This window comes from Lissotriton vulgaris, chromosome 7 (assembly GCF_964263255.1).
Source record: "Lissotriton vulgaris chromosome 7, aLisVul1.2, whole genome shotgun sequence".
In the NCBI taxonomy this organism is placed as follows: Eukaryota; Metazoa; Chordata; class Amphibia; order Caudata; family Salamandridae; genus Lissotriton; species Lissotriton vulgaris.
This window is the reverse complement of record NC_141695.1, coordinates 1,588,101,158-1,588,127,193: the sequence shown is the minus strand read 5'-3', so window position 1 is coordinate 1,588,127,193 and position 26,036 is coordinate 1,588,101,158. Positions and strand designations below refer to the sequence as shown.

The 26,036-nt window shown below is 49.1% G+C and overlaps 1 protein-coding gene across 2 annotated transcripts in view; it reads left to right on the top strand.

Moving 5' to 3' along the window:
- AURKA (aurora kinase A) overlaps nucleotides 1-26,036 on the top strand; it is a 123,795-nt gene that overhangs the window by 53,273 nt on the left and 44,486 nt on the right. For both annotated transcript variants that reach the window (XM_086932486.1, XM_086932487.1), the window contains exon 3: nucleotides 166-478. In XM_086932486.1, coding sequence (XP_086788612.1) covers nucleotides 166-478 — 313 coding nt within the window. The remainder of the gene's footprint in view (nucleotides 1-165; nucleotides 479-26,036) is intronic.

The following is a 26,036-nucleotide window of genomic DNA, read 5'->3' as shown; positions in this document are numbered from 1 at the left end:
AGATTGTAAATGTTAATTGTGGTATGGCATGCCCTGCTTCTGGTTCATATTTTGGTTGCTACTTTTACTCAAATTGTAAAATGATAAAATTAGTATGTACTTTTTTTATTTTTAATTGTCTTAAAATGCATTTTCTTTTTCTTCTAACGTTTGTCTTCTTTTCAGAATATGCTACCAGCTGGTGGTGATGCAAAACGTGTACCTGTGACGCACAAGCCTCAAAGTAGTGGCCATAGTGGGGCGCTTCCACCACAGAGGATTTTATGTTCATCAAATGGTCCACAGCGTGTCCTATCACAAACTCAAAAAACTCCCTCTGTCAATCAGAAGCCTACTGTTCAGGCTAAAGTGACACAAAGTCAGCAGCACGCCAAACCAGGGACACAAGTGCGACCTCCGCCTTTACACTCGACTACTCCAAATCCACAAGCATGTAGACCGCCTTCAAAAACAACCGAACAGGAGAAGCAACAACCTAGTAAGTAAACTTGGGCTATTTAGATTGTATTACCTTGCCCATTTTGAGGCAGATGTGAGGTAGCTTGAGTCATTGGTTTCTGTTAACTTCATTAATGGTAACCTAATCTGTGCCTGAACAAAGTCATATAAGCTTGTCAAATGATGTTAAAGCAGCCAACGGTGGTAAAATAAGATTTGGACATGGCCTAGTTTTCTGTCCCGATTGGAGTGAACTGGGTGCCCAGATTACAGTCTATAAAGGTGTTGATGGTTAAACCTATATATAGTGTGTTTTGTCAGTGTCCTTACTGTTTTGGCATTGCCTGTGTTCTGGAAAAGTTTGTTTATTGAATGGCCTTTTGCTCGTGCAGTACTTGAGGACGTACAGGTGAGAGTGCAGGTTCCTACTGTGCATTGCTCAGGGTTTTTCATTTTTTATTGAATGAACCACAGACCCCTGAAGTCCTTTCTTATTGAATGAATCTTATCCATACAAGAGCATGAACGTTAATTCAAACCCTGATCTACTGAAAGTATGGTGCGGAATGAGGCAGACCATGTAGAATTGCTGCACCAGCACTGCAGTGGTCTGCGATCAACCGAAGATTATCTGCTACCGGATTTAATCTGTCACCATTCGCATGTCTGGTTTAAAGGCTGCCATTGTCACAGAATGTTGTTTGATTTTTCCATGTTTTAAACTGGCGATTAGTGGCTTCCTCCAGTAGAGATGGGTTAGAAATTGTACAATTAAGTTTATGAAGGACTTTATTATTATTTTTTTATTATTTTTTTTTTTTACAAACGTTCGTTTTTTATTTTGTTTTTTGTTTTTTTTGTTGACTTTTGTCAGTCTTTTGAGGAAATCTTTTTGTGGTGTGACCGGTATGTCAACTAGAAAGGCTGGCTTAAAGTCCTGCAGTTCCCGTCATCGATTGGTGTCCGATGGACCTGTACTATATGTACCTCAAGCATGACTACAACAAGGAATAACTATCTACAGTGGTTGGTTCCATGGTTGGTATACAGTGTAAATAAACCAAGTGCACAAATTGCCCTAACACTGAGGTACCTTCTTGTCATACCGACATAAAACGAAAATGGTATAAATCATTGGGAACAACAATGGCAGCCTCTGAAGAGGTATTGTGCAAGACTCTATGGTCAGGCTGTTGGTAAAAAAAACAAATGTGACCCGCACTTTAGAAAGGAAGAAAGTATATGGCAAGCGTATGGTACATCCAAGAACTCAAGCAAACGTGGTGGTTCAACAACCAGTGATTTGTATGGTAATTACAACTCGCCCGACTAGGGTGGCTCACCAGCTCCTTCGAATCACTGCTGGAGGGTACGTTAAAAACACACCCTGGATAGCCACAATGGTGAAGAGAGAAAATGAGGAGAAACTAAGTAATGTGGGCGTCTGCCTTTGCACAGGCAAGTCAAAAGAATTAAGATTAACTGATGCGCAAGAGCATCTCTGTGGGAAGAACATTCTCGGGTTACTCAGTTTTCCGGCTCGCCTATCCTCTCTCTACCAGCTCGGTAGAGTACGGGGAGAGGAGCGGCTGTATTAAGTACTTTTTGCTGCCGGCAGCCAGCGTACAGCCGCAGGTGTGGGAAATGCTGGCTGTGCTGAAAGGGGGCGGGTCCAGCATAGAGGGGAAAAGCAGAGGCCGTGCCTTGTAACTGCATTCTGTCCTACTGTGGTTTTTGCATTTGTCACCCCGAGTGGGATGGGTATGCTCAGACATGAGTCCCATGCACTCCACACCACTGGATTCAAGCAAGCCGGGCTAAAGACTGTTGGAATGCCAGAAACCGGTCCTCGAAAGCTTGTTTCCGGTCCAGGGAAGGCATGGCTTGGCAGTTCGGGCTGGACTGTTCCCATGAGGCACAGGGTTAGACTGATTTGCATATGGCCATGTCTGAACTGGGGTGGTGTGGAGGGCAAAAAAACGATGGATTTAGGCCCAGATCTCTGTTCTGGGGTGAATGTATGACATTGTTCTGCATTCTGTCCATCAACTGTGGTTTTTGCATTTGTAACAGAAGTAGAGCATAGAGGCAAAAAACAGGTGCCATCTTGATGCTGTAGCATGTTAAACCAGCACGATTTATTGGGTACTGGAATAGTGTTGGTAGCACTCGCAATGTTTAAATCCTTAAACTTCAAAGTACAGAGGATTTTAGAAACCAGGAACCCTGAACAATGGTAGAGCATGAGTACCCAGAGGCTAGGCGTGTTGTAGGGCAAGTGTGTACTATTCTGCTCCAAGTGATGTAAATACATTTAAGGAGGTATACAGTATAGAAATATTCAGATAATGTACTGCGGTCAAAGGAGGGGCCAGGCCAAGATGAGGATAACAGTGCAAATTTTTTTTATGTCCCCTGGTAATGGGATGGTTAATGTATGCCGGCCGCAAGAGGAAACATGAGTCTCTAAGACTTATATAAAAATGGAAATCAAGGGGCCCGCCCTAACTAAAAGTATATAACAGGTTGGTGGGTGAGGTGGTCCCTGCTCATGGGATCCATTCCAGGAACCAGGGGTGGGTGCTTCGATTGGACGAGGTATTACTGCTTAACTTGCACCAGGGGATGTCCTCATTCAGACGCCGTTTAGCACATGAGTTGTGAAAAATCCAATGTTCTCTCCGGAACAGAGCGTGTTTACTCTTCTGGATATGTGCCTCAATGGTCCACCTTCGGCTGTCTGGAGTGTGGCCCTTTTGCTCAAAATGTGTGCACAGCTTGATGAGCTTGTGGCAGTGGATGTATTGGTGGTGCTCCACGATGTATGTTTTGACCATTCTTGTGGTCATACCTATGTATTGTCGGTTGCATGGGCATGTAAGGGTGTATGTACTGTTACTTGTGTTGCAGTTGCTATGATTTTTTTTTTTTGTTCCCGTTCGAACGTGTTGGAAAATTGGATTTCTTTTGTAGTCTCCGTGAGGGCACAAACTGTACAGGACCCACATGGAAAGTCACCATCACTGGCGGGAGACCCCACAGGGATCGTTGGTCATAAGGGGCACTGTTTTGTGTTCTGGTATGTGCAAGTATGTCCTTCAAGTTCTTATTGCGTTTAAATGCAAACTGTGGAGGTAGTGTCAGTTCACTGGTTCGTAGAATTCCTCAGTGTTTTTGTAGTAGTAGTAGTAGAAGGCTTTTATTCGATAAAACATATCTTAAAAGCATTACATTTTAAGCATTAAAAAAGAATTTTGACAATCCATTTACACCAAATTTAAAATTGAAAACAAGAAGAATATAAAACCACAGTTAGAAATTACGATCACAATTTAGCCATGTTATTTTAAAACTCCAAATTAAACATTTTGCTTAAGCCTTTTTGTCCTAATGGACCATGCCCATGATAAAAACTTCGAAAGACCACAAACATACAGTGACCGTGTGTCAGACATCAAATACAAAGTGCCTCGTTATGGTGCTTAGTGCCCAACAACCGACATATTGGTTTGAGCCAGTTTTTCCTCCGCGACTCATATGCTGGACAGGCAAACCGATATGGGCAACAGATTCTGTTCTAGTTATACAGAGCAGTTAAAGCGTGCACCGGAAGAGCCCCAACCCGAAATCTGAAATACAAGGCCCTATCAACAGATTTCCAAACAATATCTAGGTAGGGTTCCCGGAATGTCACATCCTTAAACCTTAAATCTTCCGTTAATCTGCCAAGGGTTGGGTCAGTACTGGTTCTAGATGCGACACACCTCCAATAAAGAGTCTTTAGAGTTGCCTTCGAGGGAGAGAACCTACTTACCCAGGCTTCTTTGAGGCCCAGGTCACAAAGTAAAGATTTTACATCGTTTAGCCACTTTATTTTATGCCGTCCCGCCATCGACATTATTTCTGATAACCCCTTTGCATACTTTGCCAGTTCTGGCACTCGCCACAGCCGGGCCCATAAGAGCAACGGCTGGACTTTTACCACATCATGATGGGGGCAATCTGTCTAATTGAGGAAGAGCGCTGCTCCTTGATGAGCCCCCCCCCGATTTTCCCCCCCCCCCCCCCCCCCCGTGACCCTGTTGTGGCATAACATTTTGCAAAGATGTGGGGTCCACTGCATGGTGTCCGAAATACGTATACCTAGGTAATCCAATACAGTGACCTTTTCCAGGGATACATGATTAAGTACTGGGGGTCGCCCAAGTTTTTCGGGGGGTTCAACACCAAATACTTTGTCTTATCTGTATTTATTACAAGCCCACGTTATATGCAAAAAGCCTGGAAATTATCTAGAAGGCTCTGGAAGCCTGAAGGGGTCTTGGATATTAAGAGCGTATCATCAGCGAATAAGAGGGTAGGAATTCGCTCACCTGCCAGGGATGGTGCGTCAGATGGTTTTTCCAGCAAGTGCTCAACCACTCCATTCACATATAGCGAAAAGAGGGTGGGAGCAAGAACACATCCCTGGCGGACCCCTCTCTCCACTGGGATTCTGTTAGTTTTCTGGCCCTCGGTGCCCCACCTCACTTGCACAAAGTTTCCCTCGTGGAGCCTCACTAGGATAGACAAAATATTGGAAGGAATCCCCATATCGGACAACACTCCCCAAAGTCGTTCCCGGGGCACAAGGTCAAAGGTAGTCTTTAGGTCAATAAACGTGAGGTAAAGACTGCCTTTGCCTATAACAACCACTTTCCAGTAGATTAGCAATAATCTGAAAGCCTGCTCTATTGTTCCAGTGCCAGCCCTGAACCCCGCTTGATAGTCGGAGAGAATCTAATTTTCTTGAGCCCATTGTAGAATTCTCTCAAGTACCACCTTTCCAACAACCTTCTGAGTGGAATCTATTAAGCTTATTGGGCGGTAGTTGGAAGCGTTGTCCCTATGCCACTTTTTGAAAATGGGGACGACCTCTGGCCCCTTCCACGATTCGGGAATGGCGGCACCTTTGTTGATGGCGATTAGTAGGGTGTAGATAAGCTTCCCCCATTTGGGCAGGTCTAAGCGAAGCAGGTCCCCGGGTATACCATCCGGACCAGCTGCCTTTTGGGGCACAATGCGACTAATCGCGTATTCAACTTCTTTAATTGTAAACTGATGTGGTGCTATCTCCTGGGGATATATGGAGATTACATGAAGCAAGATCACTAACAGCTCCTTACTGACACGTATACAATTTCGAGAAGTGGTCAAACCATGCCTGGCCAGTAATGTTACACGTAATAAGATCCCTATCAGGACTATTCCTGGCTCTTATGGTGTTCCAGAAGTGTCCTGCGTCCCTCCAGCACTGGCCTTTTAGTGTTTGCCAGTACTGGTCCTCCCACTCCTTTTTAGGTCTCTGCTATAACGCGCTGAAATCGCGTTCTCGCCAGAGAACTATTGTCGGCGTCTCAGCAGTCTGAGACGCCGAAGTGAGACCAGACCTGGCCGCGCGCAGCGTTTCCCCATAGGATAACGTTGTGCATGCGTCCAGGTCTTGTCTCCACAGTGCTAATGCAGCCCGGATAGCGACACGCGCCTGCTGGAATGCAGGGGGAGTCTGCATACCAGTGGCACGTGAGCTTGTTTTTTGAGTGAGCACTGCCGGTCGACACCGCCTGATGCGAGTGGTAGCTACCTCGCGTCGTCATTTTTCTGACCGGCGGTATAGATGCTTATTTTCGCCTACGGAGCTCTAGCATACACGCCCTTAAAAAAAAATCCATAACGGAATCAACAGCACATCTTGCTTAGCCCTTTACTCTGCTGATTGTGTTTTATCTGTTTACAGTCACCTTTTGTGGATGCTTACTAGATTGTTATTGGGGCTTTGACCCTCGGTGTCGGCTTGCCACCTGACACCCCATTGTTAGACCTGGCACCTTGGCGTGAGTTTCCCTTCCACTTTTTGCTGATGTGCCTCCGATGTTTTGCTGGTTTTCCGATACTCAGGGCACTGCGCCACGGCCGACCCGTGCCGCAGTGCAAGTGCTCCCTACTGTAAATTGTACATGCGATTGGTATCCATGATTGGCTCATTGGATTTACTGTTAGTCCCTAGTAAAGTGCACTAGGAGTGCCGGGGCTTGTAGATGCCAATACTGCTAGTGGGCCTGCAGCGCTAGTTGCGCCACCCACCGAAGCAGCCGTAAAGATGTGTCTGGGGACTGCGACCGCAGAACCCGCGTGCGGTCTCGTACTGTCACGCTAGCTGGGCAAGTGCACCCACTTGCCAGCCCCTGAACCTTCCCTTGACTACATATTAGTCACCCCTATGGTAGGCCTGCGGGCAGGGTGCGTTGTAGGTGTAAGGTAGGACAGGCCCTGATGTGTGTGGCATGTCCTAGTAGTGACTTACAACTAAAATCGTATTTCACTATTGAAGGTTACCTGCTTCCATTAGGCCAGACTGAGCTGCTGGAATTATTACACCCTATAATCCCAGCAGGCTCAAGGAGCATGGTAGCGAGTCGTGTTTAGTATGCCTGAACTCAGGATGATAAAATATTTCTTGTAGTAAAGTTTATTTTAGTATCCTGTGTTTGCAAAAGCTACTTTTAGAAAGTTAGCATTTGCTTGCCTAGCCATTTCAGCCCGCCTCTGCTGGTATGTGTATCTGACTGTCTGGGATGTGTGAGTGACAGGGCTGGGGGGATGACAGGTGGTGAATGCGCAGATTACACCTTAGTGGGAGGTAGGAGTGGCTCTTGACTCTGAATCTTGCTGTGCTCTGCCACCACAATGCTGGCTCCACCCTCCTGGGGAGCGACTGATGACTCAGCCGACACCTGGCCCAGGAAAGGCCAAGCCCCATCAACAAGGTACTCTGGCTGCCCCTGTCCGCACAATGCTGGCTCCACCTCCTGTGGGGCGTCTGATGCGCCTGCCCCTCACACTGAAAGCAGAAGCCGGAGTACACCCACCAGGGTACTCAAGGACTGAAAGTGGCTATGCAAAGGCCCCCCTGGCCTGCGAGAAGAAAAGAAATACCGTATAAAAGAAGTTAGATCCGGTTTGGGCTACAGAAGGAACTCTGCCCGACGAGAAGGACCGTGAAGGACAAGGAAGAGTGCTGTCTCTTGCCTGTGTCTGGTGCCTTGCTGCCGAAGGAGAGGAAAAAGGAAAGACTGCGAGAAGACTTTTGCTTGACAAGACTTTGTGCCAAACTCTGCTGAAACGATCTCCAAGGGCTTGCTGCTGAACTTGCCCCCTGACCAGCGCCCCAGGACCAGTGGGCGCTACACCCTGAAGAAAGCGACTGTGTGTGCTGCTATCGCTGCAGTACTGACAGAGGAGTCTGGGAGCGCTGGGCATCCCTGCCACGCTCCCCGTAATCCAAGGCATCGACATCCTCCCGAACACCGTGACTGGCGCCCCAAAGCAACAGCGAGAACAAAGTGAGGTCCAGCCGCCGCTGGCCTGAACACCGTGACCACCTCTGCACCGGGAAACCTAGAGCAAAGTAAAGGAGGACCCGTCCGGTCCAAGCTCCCGAATTGACTGTGCCTCGAGCCGTCAATCCCCCTGCGAAGACGGACAACCGCCTGTGAGAACCCCCCCTCTGGTCGGTATCCTGCCCGACAGCCCAGCTGTGAGCGCATAGCTACAACCGGCCCTTGGCTGGGTACGTCCTGCACTTGGGGACCGTACTGCCACCGGCCGTCACCACAACAGTCGTCGCCTCCAGGGTTGGAGAGAACGCCGAAGGAAGGACCCTGCCACAGAACACCGCTGCCCCGGATGACCCGTGAACTACTCGGCTGGGAGCCGCAACGAACAGCGACCCCGGGAAGGCAACGCGACGTGGGACAGCTCCCCTGGAAGCCGCCTGCTCCACAAGATCTTTGTTGAACTGGGCAGAAGGCCCTAAAGAACGCTTATTGCTGGAAAGAACTGTGGCAACTTGAACTAAGTAACTTGGAACAGCTATTTGAAAGTTCGATAACTGTATTCACAAGCCTGCTTGAAATTTATATAAAGATATATATTTTTACAGAATACAGTTTGGTCTCATTGTGTGGTGGGTTGGTTGTGAGGGTGTAATATTGCAAGTGTTTAACCCTATGTGCCCCAAAGATTAGCCTACGATTGCTTAAGCCACACTACCTAGAGGGTAAGCAGAGGTTGTCTGGAAGGTAACCCTCAGCCCTGACGAGGAAGAGAGAGTCCCTGCTTGTCGCTAGTGTTGCACTGCGCCAACTAGAGCCTCCCCACACCCATGAATCCAGTTTTAAATATTCTTTGCTTTGACGCAATTTCAGAATTTGTTGTTTTTCTAAACACTCGGTATCCAACGTGTCTCTCTTTCTAGTTTTACAGCTCCAGCGAGAAATATAGTGTGCGCTTGAAGCGTTAAAGGCAAGCTTTTCCGCCACTTAAGCGTGTATGTGCCCTCTGTCCTGTGGAGGGCAAGCGTCACACTGTGAATGAAAGCTGGTAACGCTCCTCGTCTCAGAGTGTAGTTCAAGATGTTATCTCCAGCCACTGGTTCCTGTCAGCCCAGCCCCTCTGGGACGGGTGAACATTGCCAAGGGCACTTTCCCACCGCGAAATTAGAGAAGCAGCGTTTGGTTTAGGAGCTGCGGCCGTTTGGTATTTGGGTCACGTAGCATCGGGTACCACGCAGGGCTGTGAGGAGATGACGCCTGCGCAGCCAATGTATATATACCTGCCAGCGGGCCGGGCCCGGCAGGGCGGTGACACGTCAGATGCGAAGGCGCGCCTGTTGCAGGTGCTTCAGGAGCGCAAGGCCCATCGTTTAATCCAGCGCAGTCAATAACTCATACTGTTCATTGCCAGCTGTCAGAGCAGGAATGACAGGGAGCCATGTTTCTATCTGCCAGGCTGTTTCTGGACTGGGAATATTCCCACAATGTTCCGACTCCAGGAGTTTAGGCTGTGGGAATGCGCTGCATTTGTGGATACGTGCGGGTCCTGTGAGTTATGGTATCAATTGTTATATATTATACTGATGCCTTTCTCAGGTCTGCAAAGTTTTAGAAAATATCCTTGTCTTAAACGCGCTAGCGTCGGTTGTTAGCATAGAGGGTCACCTGTTCAGCTAAAGGTGTTATACTGGGGTCAGAGGATTGCACTGGTGTGGCGTTGTAGCGGAGCCTGAGGGGAATCCATGGCAGACACCACTGTGGTTGGCAAGGCAAGAAGATTCTACAGTGGTAATTTTTGGTACAGCTGTGCAAAATATGATATGCTACAGCGCACATTTTTAAGAGGTACATTTTCGTTTGATAAGCAGTTACTGGTAGCACTTCATTACAGCGGCTGCCTGCATTCAGTGGGAGGAGTGCATTTGCACCGGCGACAGAAGGGACAAGGCGGACAGGAATATAGCTCGGCTGCAAACCTGAAGGATGCAGACGGGTTACTCGCTGACAGTACAAACTCAGGGTTCTCTTTTAACCAATGATGTGCTTGTTAGCGCTGCGCGTAAGAAGGCGAGTTGCCAGAAGAACACAGGACTAGGGCACACAAAGACAAGCGAGAGTGTCTATCAAACACAGTGATGCATAATGGCTGACAGAAAGCAGACAGTAGGCCAACTTTATTGCTGTTCATCTCGCAGCGCGAGCCGCCGTAAAAAATCTGTATAGACGTTTCGCTTTGGTATTATTTACGAGCGGCCCTGTTAATTCCCGCCCCCGAAATGACCGGGACAACTTTTAATATAGGTCCTGGTCTGTAAAACACCAGGTAAATCCAAAGGCTTTTACACAGGGCTTTAAATGAGATGACAAAACTGGGGGGACTGCTGATTTGTTGCAGAAAATGTCTCTGTGCTGTAACTGCTTTTGTTTGTTGCTGTTACCTCATGCCCTGCCACTGTGAGTACCGTCTATTTGACACGCGGTTAAAACCAGTGTATTTTGTGTTTGGTTTTTGCTTTGTTTCTGTCATGTTTCCATGGAGTTTGCATTTACACGGACTCCTCTTCTTCCGCATTGCTTCGTTCGCTCCATGCTGGTGATCCTCAGTTTAGAGTTGGAATTTCCTCGGGCTAAGTGTTGCCGAACAGATAGCATGAAGTTGCTTTCCACGTGCGGTCCGACAACTTTAAATGGGCTTAGACTTGGAGCCAGCCCATTGCTTACATATGGTTGGCTTTATTGGTAATCTTGTTTACTTGCTACTGTGTGCGCGTGGGTGGCTCTGTCTGTGTGCGCGTGGGTGGCTCTGTCTGTGTGCGCGTGGGTGGCTCTGTCTGTGTGCGCGTGGGTGGCTCTGTCTGTGTGCGCGTGGGTGGCTCTGTCTGTGTGCGCGTGGGTGGCTCTGTCTGTGTGCGCGTGGGTGGCTCTGTCTGTGTGCGCGTGGGTGGCTCTGTGTGCGCGTGGGTGGCTCTGTCTGTGTGTGTGGGTGGCTCTGTCTGTGTGTGTGGGTGGCTCTGTGTGTGGGTGGGTGGCTCTGTCTGTCTGTGTGTGGGTGGGTGGGTGGCTCTGTCTGTGTGCGCGTGGGTGGCTCTGTGTGCGCGTGGGTGGCTCTGTCTGTGTGTGTGGGTGGCTCTGTCTGTGTGTGTGGGTGGCTCTGTGTGTGGGTGGGTGGCTCTGTCTGTCTGTGTGTGTGTGGGTGGGTGGCTCTGTCTGTGTGCGCGTGGGTGGCTCTGTCTGTGTGCGCGTGGGTGGCTCTGTCTGTGTGCGCGTGGGTGGCTCTGTCTGTGTGTGTGTGTGTGTGTGTGTGCGTGGGTGGGTGGCTCTGTCTGTGTGGGTGGGTGGCTCTGTCTGTGTGGGTGGGTGGCTCTGTCTGTGTGCGCGTGGGTGGCTCTGTGTGCACGTGGGTGGCTCTGTCTGTGTGTGTGTGGGTGGGTGGCTCTGTCTGTGTGTGTGTGGGTGGCTCTGTGTGTGTGTGTGGGTGGGTGGCTCTGTCTCTGTGTGTGTGTGTGGGTGGGTGGCTCTGTCTCTGTGTGTGTGGGTGGGTGGCTCTGTCTGTGTGTGTGTGTGGGTGGGTGGCTCTGTCTGTGTGGGTGGGTGGCTCTGTCTGTGTGTGTGTGTGGGTGGGTGGCTCTGTGTGTGTGTGGGTGGGTGGCTCTGTGTGTGTGGGTGTGTGTGTGTGGGTGGCTCTGTGTGTGTGTGGGTGGGTGGCTCTGTGTGTGTGGGTGGGTGTGTGTGGGTGGGTGGCTCTGTGTGTGTGTGTGGGTGGCTCTCTGTCTGTGTGTGTGTGTGTGGGTGGCTCTGTCTGTGTGTGTGTGGGTGGCTCTGTCTGTCTGTGTGTGTGTGTGTGTGTGTGTGTGGCTCTGTCTGTCTCTGTGTGTGTGTGTGTGTGGGTGGCTCTGTCTGTGTGTGTGTGTGGGTGGCTCTGTGTGTGTGTGTGTGTGGGTGGCTCTGTCTGTGTGTGTGTGGGTGGGTGGCTCTGTCTGTGTGTGTGGGTGGCTCTGTGTGTGGGTGGCTCTGTGTGTGGGTGGCTCTGTGTGTGGGTGGCTCTGTGTGTGGGTGGCTCTGTGTGTGGGTGGCTCTGTGTGTGTGTGTGTGGGTGGCTCTGTGTGTGTGTGTGTGGGTGGCTCTGTGTGTGTGTGTGTGGGTGGCTGTGTGTGTGTGTGGGTGGCTGTGTGTGTGTGTGGGTGGCTCTGTGTGGGTGGCTCTGTGTGGGTGGCTGTGTGTGGCTCCATGTGAATGACTGTGTGGGCGGCTCTGTATGTGTGTGTGGGTGGCTCTGTGGGTGCAAATGCAATAGGTCTCGCATTTGCGAGCGATTAAGCTATTGGCATTGTAAATGACAATGTCATTTATTTACGTTTTCAAAACAAAAACATAAATAAAAATGTCATTAGCAATGCCAATGCCTCTAACTTTAACTTTAACAATACCGAGACCATTGCATTGTAAATGCTTGTTAGCATTTGTTATCGCCAGGTTATATTCTTTCCTAGCGTATTGGATCAAAGGTTGCCCCGTCACCTCTCCTGCCCCGTCACCTCTCCTGCCCCGTCACCTCTCCTGCCCCGTCACCTCTCCTGCCCCGTCACCTCTCCTGCCCCGTCACCTCTCCTGCCCCGTCACCTCTCCTGCCCCGTCATGTCACCTGCCCGTCACTTCTTGTGCCCGGTCACCTCTCCTGCCCTGTTGCCTCTCCTTCCACATCTCCTCTCCTGCCCTGTCACTTTTCCTGCCCCGTTCACTGCTCCTGCCCCGTTCACTGCTCCTGCCCTATTGCCTCTCCTTTCACGTCTCCTCTCCTGCCCTGTCGCCGCTCCTGCCCCATCACTGCTCCTGCCCCATCACTGCTCCTGCCCTTAATCATCCCTATAAGGTCACCAATCAGACTTCAGAACATTGGAATATTTTCTTAAATCACTAACAGACTCCTAAATACTGGGGTCAAACGCCGGGGCTGTCATTGCTTGAGTTGGAAAAGATTTGTCTGCACAGATGGCGTCATTATCAATGGGGCTTTGCAGGGGGGCGAATCTGTTAGTACATGCAATTATTAAATCTGTCAAATCATGTGCACATGGGTCAGGAGGTGGTGTAAATACTGCTTCCAAATATGAGCTTACTCGTTTGGTTATGGGTGCAAAACCACTCTTGCCCTTGGGTTTCTCAAACATCTTTGGAATGGTGTGTGTTACACCGGGGCCTGCATGTCAACAGAACTAGAAGTGGTGTGAGAACGGCCCCGGTGCACCTCCGGGCCGAGATTGCCGGGAAACAGTCTGGTAGGCATTGATGAACGTTGCTTCCGCAGGTAAGCACTATGAATATTTCTGCCACAAAACCCAACTAATAGCAGCTTTAAATTGGCATGTAAATTTGCTGGCAGCGTCCTCACAAATGAGGTGTGATCACGGGCTCACAGCAGCCGCAGGGCCATCAGAGTAGCCGTTTTCGCACTGCTACACTGATGGCCCGTTCAGTCTCACTTTGCAGGCCCATTAGACCCAGCGGGGAAGGGGAGGAGGTCGGGCGCAGTGCAGAGGCCTTCTGAATATTCACGTTGCACCACTCATGCGTGAAAAAAAGGTGTACTTTTAAAGTATGGCAATTTTACAGTCCCCGGTACGCTCTTTCAAAACTAAGAAGTAGGGGAACGGACTAACATAATTTTAAGAAGTAGGGGCATGCCGTGCCCTTCCGTCCCCGCCCACTTCTAACGCTAGCTGAATTGCTAAAGTAGGTATATCCCTCCTAGTATCATCCTCGGTAAGATCTAAAATGTCCTCTGTCGCAAGGGGCTCGAATGTGCAAAGTCCCCTGCGACCAGGACTTGCGTACCATCATGGCAATCTGAGTTCGCTTTCTAACATTGTTACTGTAGGGGATAGGGAACCGCCTTTAGTGCCCCTGGCATATATATTAAATATATATCGAGAGTTCTCCCCCTGTGGGGGCCTCTCAGTGAGATCCTTAGGATGTCTGTTGAACTGCATTGCTTTTGTACAACGCTACAACCCAAGGAAATGCTCACCCAAATAAGGAGCCCACCTGAAGGACGACCCCTCCCAGATGATGGGGGCACCGCAGGTACAAAAAAAATATGTAGTGTAGCCGACTCTATGGTTTGGTTCCAGACTCCAGGTCTCCTGGAAGATGCAGATCATATGACTCCACCAGGGTATTCCAGTCTGGGAGATCTAACTTCCTGGAAATACCTGCTATGTTCCAGCTAATGATGTTTAACATTGTATCGGCCACTGATGGCTCCTGGGAGCAATTTGGTGGTACACTAAATAGATTAGGTTGCTCTCCTAAAGTCTTAGTTGCCAAACACAGCGGAAGGGGAACATTCAACGAAGGGGCATTGCTCTGATCAATAGATTGGGCTACTGGGGTCGTGCAAGTACCTATGGGACCAACATGGGTATCCCGGACGTTAGTCAGTTCAATCCCAGCCTTGGACTTGTTAGCTGATACCTCCACATCGGTGCTCCAGCAGCAGTTCTCAGCAATTAACGGTACTAGCCCTAGCCTTTTCCCCGATTCAGTTGCTTCAGGGGGAGTAAGATTGGGAGGGATGAGGAAGATCCTTGAGATTTAGCTGGGGTCCAGTGCCTATGCGACCTTTTTAATATCATCGACGACAGGCAAGGAATTAATAAGTGAGTAATCACTGTCCATACCCAACGTCAGTTCCATAACAGCCTAGACCTCCGCCAAAGACAGAAGTTGGATAAGTATGGGAATCGCCTGTAGGCCCTCCCCCAGTATGCAGGCTGTGGATGGAAGTCTCCCAAATCAGAAGTGCCAATTCCTCTACCATCATGCATGTTCTGTTGGTTACAAATGGACCTTATGACTCTCATATCCCTGAAGTTAACAAGGATACAATCACCTGGAATATCCTTGGTCCTGCTGCCCACCCAGCTAACTCGTCTAGCAAAAAGGACCTGACCATCAAGTAGCTTTGGGAGAGGTCTATTGTTTAGCCAGAATGTAGCTTTATTTTTGAGTTCGGTGTATGATTCTGATCTACCCGGCGTTAGCCGTGGAAATCCCGTCAGGACAACTACATAGGGCATACAAGCGGGAGGCAAAGTGATATGGGTAGGGCTGGTATCAATGCTGTCTGGCAAATCAGGCTTTCGGGGTGGGTTGCATTGATCTTTTCCCTGCCTCGCTACGTTACTATGGGCATGTTCACCTTTCTGGCTAAGTGTAGGTGCATTGTCACGAGATCCCTTATCCCCTTTAGTCAGTGGTTGGCTTACTGATTTACTGCCATTATGGGTTGTAATGGCTGTCGCTGGGGAATTAGTTCCGCTTTGGGGCCCAGAAACATCTTTACGATTTAAGGATACGCGTTTGCCCATTTTTGAGGGGTCTACCCGTGGAATTCGCTTCTGTTCAGCTGTATCACGGCTATTTTTTTAATGTAGTTTAATTAAAGCCTTTATAGAGAAGTTGTCAAGGGTCCCTTGTTCAAAGCTATCCAATCTTTCTGACAAGACTTTTAGCCTCTCAAGTACCGGCAATATGAGGGACTTCACAATTTGCTCAATGTGGGCAATAAGGGGAGTTCTTTTACAGAGGTTGAAGGGCACACTAGGTTTGGGCTGGTACTAGGCAACGGGGCAGTATTACCGCTAGTTGGTCCGCCACTTGCTAGAGTTTTAGGGGGTTTATCAAAGAGGGTCTCCATTCTTTCCCAAAAGCATGCATCGACTATTGGAGCTCTGTCGTTGGTGGGAATCGGTACAGCATCAGATGCATTGCTATGATCATTCTTCCTCTTAGATACATTTTGTTTATCAGCCACTTTCTTTTGTTTGTTACCACATACATTCCCCTTAGCGTTTTTCGCAGATAGACATTCCCTATTAGTGTGTTTAGACTTGCGCCTAGCCTTCTGCCCTCTGGTTGTTACACGCGGACTATCTCTGTTTGAACTTAGCCGCGAGTCAGAAACCGAAATTAAACTTAGTGTGGCATGCATTGATGGTTGTGGTTCTTGCCACTGCACTGGTTTGTTGTGTCCTTCTGTGCCTTCTTTCTCTGCCCAGCTTCCCTCTAAAGGGGTGTGGAAGAGTGTGGAAAAAAAATGTTGTGGTCCCTGTGGGAACATTGGGCAGGTCCTTGAACCGGTGCTCCTTAATCTCCAAAGAGGTGCTTGTGGTGTCTTTCTAGTGCCACTACTGCTCTAGCTGTCATTACTAGAGTTGTTACTGTAGGATAAACTTCAGTATGAGTTCTGGCTTTGAGCTGAAGTTATTGCCTCCAAAAGGTGTGTAATCCTCTTTCACATGGGGCTACTGCTTATCAAACTTTTTGATATCTTTTTGTACCTTTGTAATTTTCTGTTTCATTATGTAGTCTGTACAGAGATCACGGTTTATTTCAGCTAGTTTGGTTTTGTAAGCAGTTATCAAGATGCCTGTTTTCAAGGCTCCTTCCTGGAGTTTGGTCCGTAGTGCATCCTCCAGACGTTTGACAGTGTTCATTATTCGGATAAGCCAAGCCCTAGTGCATTTCCCTGCAATTGGAGATCATTCTTTTTTTTTTTAAGTGGCATCTTCCTAAAAAGTGAGCAAAGTTACTACCAAGTAACTCATTCAGTGCTATGTTGGCTCTTGAATACGGTCATGATTTCTCCATGGAGCGTGATCTTGACCCATTCCTTCATTGTGGCAAGTTAATGCCAGTCGCCGGATTGTGTACCTGATGAAGTGCTGCTTTCACCTCCCAATAATGAGGAAGTTCTTAGATCTCTGCAACCACCTCATCCCCCAAAGCTAAGTCCTTATTTTTCTTTCACCAGTCACTAGAAAAGTATGACCAAAGGTCATAGAGGAGGGAAGAAAAAGAATAAAGAACCCAAGGCAAACTGTGCCAGGGGTGGGAGGAGTGTCCAGGCCAAGCTTAGTAGAATAAGTGCCACAGTTCTCCACCATGCTCAATCTGAATCAAGAAAGGGAGGGACTAGGTGGCGCTTGTAAGTCCAGCATACACTCCCCAGGATAATCAATTATCAATCTCAAAGCAGTTCCTTGAGGAAAAGTAGAGTTAGAGGCCTGGTCTGTATTTCCAAATTTCTTGTTGCCTAGCCAGGACTTTTTGTACCTTCCACCAGTAATCTGAAGGAGCTGGTGAGCCACTCTAGCCGGGTGAGTTGTAATTACCATACAAATCACCGTGGTGGTTGAACCACCACGCTTGCTTGAGTTCTTAGATGAACCACACGCTTGCCACATACTTTCTTCCTTTCCACAGTGCCCGCCACATTGTTTTTTTACTAACAGCCTGACCGTTTAGTCTCTTATGATACCTCTTTGGTCTGAACGCAGTGGCCACCAATCTCTGAACTCCCTTCTTAAACGTTTGGCTTTTTGGATAGATCTCCATAGAGGTCTGAGTAAGAAAACTAACCACCTCTTCCTTTGGCCTTCTCTAGGTCCCGAGGAAAATGGAGCTGGCTCACCCCAGCCACCCAAAGAACTGCAGTCCAAGGCCTCATCCTGTCCTGCCTGAAAACAATAACTCAGGCTATTTAAGGAGGAGTAGTTTCTGTCCTGTAGTAGGGGTATCTGTTATAGTCATAATCTAGTGAATGGTCCCTCCAATGTGCGTGGACCCCGGCAATCAAAAATAATCTATTAAGTTGTCAAAAACATGCAGAACTGCAAAGACACTTAGAGAATTTAAAGACAAATAATGCAGCCTATATCCACAGGCTACACTGTCCAGTACTTCAACTAGAAATTCCACCAAACAAAAAAACCACACACAACACAGCCTGCCCAGTTTCTTCCATAGAGAAACTTGCCTCTACCAGTAAAAGACTCTGGAATGATAGAGAGGAAGGCATGGACAGACCAGCCCCATAGGCTGCCATTATGTGGCTTAAATAGGATACTGTGCCTTTAAGAGAACTTTCCAGAACTTATCCCAGAATGCACAGCAGGTCCCTTTTACTTTCAGTACCTTTTTCCAGCTCCTGCTAACAGGACCCTGTCATTAAGCTCTCCCTTGTTCAAGGGTTTATTGGATTCACTTTTTTGATAAGTGTTTGCAGTTTATATATCTTGGTGTTTCCCTTCACTCCTGTGTGTTTGTTCAGGCTTTTTAGGGCTCTAAAATGCCTGCTCTTTTCGACAAATGCCCAGCATGTGGAAGGAAGAAGTCCAAGACTGATCCACACGATGTCTGCATTATCTGTCTCCCTGAAGCACATGTCCCTGAAAAATGTGACATCTGCCAGCACCTTTCAGCAAGGACCCTGAGGGAAAGGCTGAAGATTAGGCTTCAAGGCCTAGAGGAGAGACGGCTGCAGGTGGGTCTGGGCAGGCTGGGAAGGTTCCCTATGCCTCTGCTTAGGCCTCTGGCGGGCTCCCCAGAGACAGGAAGACCAGCAAACGGTCCCGGTCTCCATCGGCGTCGATTGCATCGACGTCGAGATGGATGGCGACGGTGTGTTCCCCATCTCTCCGGGTCGTGACGGCGTGAAGATTCGATGTCAGAGGGCCTGGTTAGGTCTCCGTCGAGACCACTGTCGACAGCATATTCGTCGTCAGCGTGGAGCTATCTGTGTCAAAGGAGCGACAGGCGTCGGTGCTCGCCGTCGAGGCGACGCCGCCGAGAAGACGGTCAGCGTCGAGGGGATCCTCAACGTCTAGGACCTCGAGAAAGCAGTCGGCGTCAAGGAGGAGTCGACGCTCGTCATCTAGGATGGAACATTCGACGTCGCGGAGGCGGCGTTCGGCATCGAAGAAGAGATCGACGGTGCGGAGGCGGCATTCGACCCCAGAAAAGCGCCGCTCCGAGTCGAAGGAAGAGATCGGCGTCTCGGAGTTGTTCTAACTCTCCTAAGCAGCGCAGGAGTTCTGCTGCCAGAAGTCACGCTGGGTCTGGTGGAGGGCGCCGGAGACGGCAATCACCTACTGGAGGGGCTGGTTCGCAGTCCCCTCCCCCGAAGAAGTCACCGGGCTCGGTGTACTCGGTGGTATATACACCACCTCGGCCGAAGGCTCCCCCTCCTCCTGTACCTAAGGAGGATCCTCCATCAACCCTCCGCTTCCTCCATCAGGACAACCACCACCGCTTCCGCCGCATGGGCCCGCCCCTCGGTCGGAGATACCTCCTGTTCCTCCGCCAAGGTCGGGGTCACTGCCTCCTCTTCCTATACCGCCTAAGGGGACGCCTAGATCAAAACCCCGGGATAGGCCACGGAAGACGCCTCCACGGAAACCTGCGGAGTGCCCACGAACTGGGAGGTCGCGCTCTCGTTCCAGGAGGAGGGAATGATCGCACAACAGGTCATCCACACAGTCGAGACGTCGCCACAGGATGCACAGGTCTCGCTCCCATACGAGGTCCTCAGGGACTACTCTCCGACTTTGTCGGGGGTCACCGGAGACAAGGGTGTCGCCAGTTGATCTGGTGGCTTTTCACGATGTCATGTTAAGAGGTGCAGCAAAATTGGGCATCTCGTTGACGGTGCCCACGCCCAAGACATCGGTAATTTTCGAGACGCTGCACCAGAAACATCTGTCTCGTCCTTTATTGCTACTGGTGCCGGGCCTGGAGGAACTGGCCATGGACCTTTTTTTCTCACCCCGGTGGTGACTAAGGCGGCCCCCTCGAGACTACAGAAAAAATACTGGGCTCCCGATTCTGATCCGGCTTTTCGAAGAGTGGAACCTCCTCCAGACTCTGTGATAGAGACGGCTGCTCGCAAACAGCATGCTACCACCCCGTCATCCACAGTCCCCCCAGATAAAGTCTAGATGGAAGGATTCGGCTGGGAGGAAGGTGTATGGAACGTCGGCGACCTCCATGAAGGCTGCGAGTGCCACAGCCTTGTTGGGACGCTATGACCGTGCCCTCTGGGACTACCTCCAGCAGTTTGTGGAACACCTGCCTCGTGACAAGAGGGAAGATTTCCAGAAGGTGTTAAATGAGGGGATGTTGCTTGCGAATCGGGTCATCAGCGCTGCAGCCGATTCTTCCTTCTTGGCGGCGCATGGCTTCTGCCATGGGATTAACCAGTGACGACACGCCTGGCTCCGCTTTACCTCGCTGAACCCTGACGCACAGCAAAGGGTTGCCAATCTTCCATTCTCTGGAGAAACCCTAATTGGGAAACATGCAGATGACGAAATGGCCCGCATGAAAGTGGAGGCCGAAACACTCACGGCTGTGGGTCTGGAAAAGCCCAAAGAGACAAAGAAATCGTACCGCCCGTTCCAGAGACGGTTCGGTGGACAGGTCAGAGGGCGTGGCCAAGCTTCAGGGCAGCAACAGCAGCAGTTCCGAAGGCCGTTCCAGAAGCGCCCAAAGGGCAGAGGCGGCCAACAGTCGGCACCAGCGACCAAAGGCCCGGCCGGGTCTAGGCCCTGAGCGCTTACTTCCCCCGCATCGTTACCCACTCCGGTGGGGGGGCAGCATTACATTTTTTCTGGCAGAGTGGAGAAAAATTACTCGGGACAAGTGGGTGCTGAATATTGTTTGCAATGGATACAGTCTTCGGTTCACCAGCCCGCCTCCAGCAATTCCTCCGGTCAGCTCGCGGTTTCAACTGCTCGAGCTCCAGGGTGGAGGCCGATGTCCTATTAAGGAAAAGGGCGATAGAAGACGTACCTCTATCTCAAAGAGGCAGAGGTCTGTACTCCCGGTTCTTCCTGGTTCGCAAGAAGGACAAGAAAGAGTTCAGGCCCTTTCTGGACATACCTCTGTCTCGAAGAGGTCTGTACTCCCGGTTCACAAGAACGAGTTCAGGCCCATTCTGGACTTGCGACAGGCAAACAAGTGGATTCGCAGAGAGAAGTTTTGCATGCTGTCGTTGCATCAGATTTATCCTCGGTTGCAACAGGGAGACTGGCTATGTGCTATAGACCTACAGGATGGGTACTTCCATGAGCCCATTGCACACAAACACAGGAAGTTCCTGAGATACCAAGTCGGCGTCAATCATTATTAATACACAGTTCTCCCATTCGGACTAAAGTCTGCGCCGAGAACATTCTCTAAGTGCATGGCGGTGGTAGCAGCACACATGAGTAAGAACAAGGTGTTCTCTACCCATACCTGGACGATTGGTTGATCAAGGCCTCCTCCTTCTCGGAAGCTCGAGCACACTTCCAGAAGACGTGCGTGCTCTTAAACAAGCTGGGGTTGCACATCAACATGTCCAAGTCTGTCCCGACTCCAGTCCAATGCATACAGAACTTGGGAGCCTCCATCAATACGTTGTCAGCAAGCGTGTCTCCTTCGGAGTAGCGACGATTATCACTCCTTTGGAAGGTTCAAGCTCTTATGACCACTCCATCTAAAACAGTGAGGACGGTGTCTTCTCTACTGGGATCGATGGACTCTTGTATCTTCCTGACGTCACATGCACGACTGCACATGAGACCGTTGCAAGAGTGCTTGGAGGACCAGTGGGAATCCGAGGAAAGGATCTTGGGACGACAAGATACGACTGTCTATGCATGCTCTTCAGTCTCTGAAGTGGTGGTGTTCAGCGGAGAATCTCCTCCGAGGGATTCCCTTCCACAAGGACATTCCCACGCAGACTGTCGTGATGTATGCCTCTCCACGGTTGGGGGCGCACTCCGGAGACTTACATATTCAAGGAACGTGGTCCCCGATGAAGGCCACGTATCACATCAATTTCCTGGAACTCAGAGCTGTTCACTTGGCACTGAAGGCCTTTCTTCCGTCCTTTCAGACCAACTCTCTGCTTGTACAGACGGACAATATGACCACGATGTATTACCTCAACCAGCAGGGGGGGGTTCGAGATCACGCACTGTCACAGGCGCAGGCGATCTGGCACTGGCTTCTGGCCAGAGGACGGACTATAACGGCTACCCATCTGCCAGGTGTGCAGAATGTTCAGGCGGACACACTGAGCAGACTGATTCAGGAAAACCACAAATGGGTCATAAACGACGAAGTACTAGGAGAAGTCTTCGCAAGGTGGGGGACTCCAGACGTAGATCTGTTCGCCACCGCCGAAAACAGCCAATGCCGAGACTTCGCCTCCAGGTACTACCAGCAGGGGACGCTGGGGAATGCGCTATAGATCAACTGGTCGAACAGCTTTCTGCACGCTTTTCCACCCATTCCCCTAATGGAGGGAAAAGACCTTAAATTCCTCTGGCCTTCCTAATGGCATGGTGGTATTTTTTTGACTATGCTGTTAAACTTGTTTTTAGGTTTCGCCTATTATCATTCGCTTGCGAATGTAATAGGCGAAAATTCAAGGGCTTGATCGACTCGTCAAACCACTGCGGTTTTCTCACATTGCATGTGAGTCGCGTGACCACAAAAGCACGCGCATCTCCCTGCCACACTTCTCCTCCCCTCGCTCGCATTCCTTCCCCCCCGTCCCCCCAACCAGTCTCTCCCGCCCTGCAACACGGCTACCGTAACAGATGCGCAATATCATGTTAGTCTTGAATATCACGTTGCTCCGGCTCATGCGACTTACTTCTTGGCTACACGAAGTTCACCAGTAGGACAGCAACCACTATTTCTTTTGCTGCTTCTCTGCTCATTTGTTCATGCGAGTCTCGTTACTGCTGCTGCCAGGACTTGAATCGGGAGGGCGCAGTACATGCTCAAGCCCCACAGGCGCTCCCTGGCCCGGGTTGCTGCTCCGGTGTTGTTTTTCCGTGTCTAATGGCAGGTCGGTGGTGTTGTGAGCAGCGGCATGTAAACAGCTATCAGAAGGAGGGCTTTGAAAGGGTGCGAGTGCCCGTCCTCGGCGTCCACTAGAACATAGTGAGAGGCCTTTAGGAGCGAGGATTAATGCATGCCGCCGCCTCACCCATTCAGTGCGAGGCACGGCTCTCGCCACCACAGAGTGAGATCTCACCATTCGAGCAACAGGCCTGCGCTGAGGGAAATGGCTGCCCACGGCCCTGCACCCTAGCAGTAGGGAGCGGCTCTGGCATACAAGGGCAGGCCTGCGCTGAGGGAAATGGCTGCCCACGGCCCTGAGTTCAGCTCCTCTCCCTGCTGCCTTACACACCCTGGAGGCAAATGTATAACCAGAAAACCGTCAATGGGTGGCCCCCTATGTCCCCACAAAGCTCGGGGTTCAAGGATGCTACTTGCATCACCCCATCACTGTAACGCTCTCAGTGAGGCAAGACTAGCCTGGGATTGAGATACATAGTCACACTTGCAACTCCTTAAATGAGACACGTACTCATCTGTGTCTGATCTCAGTACCTGTCCAGGCCCTCTTGATGCTAGTGCCTCTCTGCTGCCAGACCTCAGAGCTCTCTCTGCCTTGGTCACGTGGTACCCAGGTCGCAGGCATCAACGAGTTATGGAAGGTCTATTCACATCAGGACCAGCAGGCTCTGTAATAGTTCGAGGACGGAAGTCGTGATGACAGAATTTAGGGTGATAACATGGCCGCCTGTGGCCAGGTCTCCCCATGTACCAGTTTAGTGCTTTTTGGGTTTGAATGTCATGGGTTGCACTTGGTAATTCGTGGAAATGCCGAGGCTAAAGGAACTCTAATGTGAAGGAACACCACCAGTGACAAGTCACCACAGAAATATGAGCTTTTTGCACATAGTCAATCGGAAGGGGCCAGTCACGGAGGCCTTACGGTATGTAACTGTTACCACGGATTTTTTTACAACGCATACCATTACCACGCATACTGTTACAACGCAGGTCATTTTACAACGGAAACCTCTACAACGCAATACACTACAACGCACATACTATTACAACGTATACCATTACAACGTACGTATAATTATAGGTAAGTTTTTCTTACATTTTTTTTAAACATTTTTTAGTGGTAATTGGTTTTGGGGGACAGGGGTATTTTTAGGTATTAGGGTTGGGTTTGGGTTTTGGGGTACAGGGGTATTAGGTTTTAGGGCTGGGTTTGGGTTTTGGGGTACAGGGGTATTTTTAGGTTTTAGGGCTGGGTTTTGGGGGACAGGGGTATTATGTTTTAGGGCTGGGTTTGGGTTTTGGGGTATAGGGGTATTTTTAGGTTTTAGGTTTGGGTTTGTGTTTTGGGGTAAAGGGGTATTTTTAGGTTTTAGGGCTGGGTTTGGGTTTTAGGGTACAGGGGTATTTTTAGGGTTGGGTTTGTGTTTCGGGGTACAGGGGTATTAGGTTTTAGGGCTGGGTTTGGGTTTTGGGGTACAGGGGTATTAGGTTTTAGGGTTGGGGTACAGGGGTATTTTTGGTTTTAGGGTTGGGTTTGGGTTTTGGGGTACAGGGGTATTTTTAGGTTTTAGGGTTGGGTTTGGGTTTTGGGGTACAGGGGTATTTTTAGGTTTTAGGGTTGGGTTTGGGTTTTGGGGTACAGGGGTATTTGGTTTTAGGGCTGGGTTTTGGTTTTGAGGTACAGGGGTACAGGGTTTTTTAACATATTTACAAATAATAAAATTAATTTTTATTAATAAAATTATTTAATAATTAAATAAAAAATAAAATAATTATTTACATTACATATTGATATTATATACTTACCTATACTTACGTTGTAATGGTATGCGTTGTAGTGTATTGCGTTGTAAAGGTTTCCGTTGTAAAATGACCTGCGTTGTAAAAAATGCGTGGTAATGGTATGCGTGCTAAAAGTACGCGTTGTAACATCATATATCCGGCCTTGCGGACCGTACAGGCGCCAGTTCATTGTTAGTTGATTAATGTGTGGTATGGCGAGAGGGGCACCTTAATATGTCTAGTGGGTTTTAAAGCTGGAAGGCCCCAGACCTCAACGCCCCTCTGAAATGACCTGCTTTGTGCGGGAGACACAAGGGCATCTCGCAGGGCATCCCGCGGGGCGACCGGAGAAAACCAGCCGGCTCCGTCGCTGGCAGGTCTAGGCGGCTAGAAAAAACATCTCCAGGCAGAGCACGCTCTTCAAAACCACCCGGGAGCAAAGGGGGAGGGAGGGAAACGGGCCCCCGCGGGGAGAAAAAGGCCTTAACAAATGATAACCTTAATGTTTTGGTATAGACAAGCCAAAGTACAGGCAAAAGTCTGCAAACAGGCTTCGTGTAGAATCGAATTCTGAAAGCTCCTTACAAATAAGGCACACAGCTGTGTTTTTTTTCCCACCTGGGATAAATGGCGCATCTTTTTTCGCCCTTGTCAGCCGGCCTCGCATCCCTTGTAACGCAAGCTAATTCAGATTCGTTTGTTTCTCCAAAATCTCCGGAAGTGTTCCGATAAAGCTGTCAACTGCCTTTTTAACTGGGAAATGTTTTTTTTAAAGTTGCCCAACAGTTTCAAGGAATTGCTTTGTATCGGGTTACCAAGTGCGGTTACACAGCCAGGCTAAGTTGCTGGCGAACAGCAGCGGGACACTGTATGTGGACACCGAGCATCCACAGAAATTAGTGGGACAACTATGCATGTATTGTAAAATCTATATATACCATGCCTGGAAAATATTAAAGTGCTCTGGCAACCCCTCAGCCTTTAAATATTTTTCTTATTGATGACTTTACATTTATTGCTCAGAATTGGTTGATAGGTCGTGCATTCTGGAACTTGAGTACACAAATGTTGTCTTTTAGATTACCAATCACACAGGAACTACGAACATTGAGGTCATGTATCTGGCTACTTTAAACCATCTGCAATAAATATATACATAGATTAATAAACTTTTTTGTTCTTTTTTGGTCTTCTACATCATTTAGCACAGGCGAAGCAAGGCGTGGTTCGGTCGTACTACCTTGGTAGGATGGTGGGCATTGCTTATTTATTTTAGAGTTTTATATAGTGCGCTTTCCATGTGTTGATTTCTCTTATGTAACAAGCACTGGCGTTGCTCATAGGTTTCGCATTTGGAAAGTTGGAGCTATTGGTTTTGTAAATTACATTTTATATTTATATATTGTTTTTGACAATGCCAATAACGATATATAAATATAAAATGTCATTTACAAAACCAATAGCTCCAACTTTCCAAATGAGAAACCTATTGACAACGCCAGTGCTTGTTTTCTCTTGCTTTACTATTTGTATCCTAGTGTGTTCTCCAACTTTCTTTTAGCATTTCCTTTTCAGGTTTAGGGGCTCCTGCCATGGGCAGGTTGGACAGCGTTACTTTTTTCTTGGGAATTAACTGGTCTAGAGAATTGGCAATCCAGTTTTCAAATGTGGTGTACATAACCGCTAACTCCCTTTTTTGATAGAAGGAACTGAGCTGGATCAGATTTCCATTTTTTCCCAAAATCC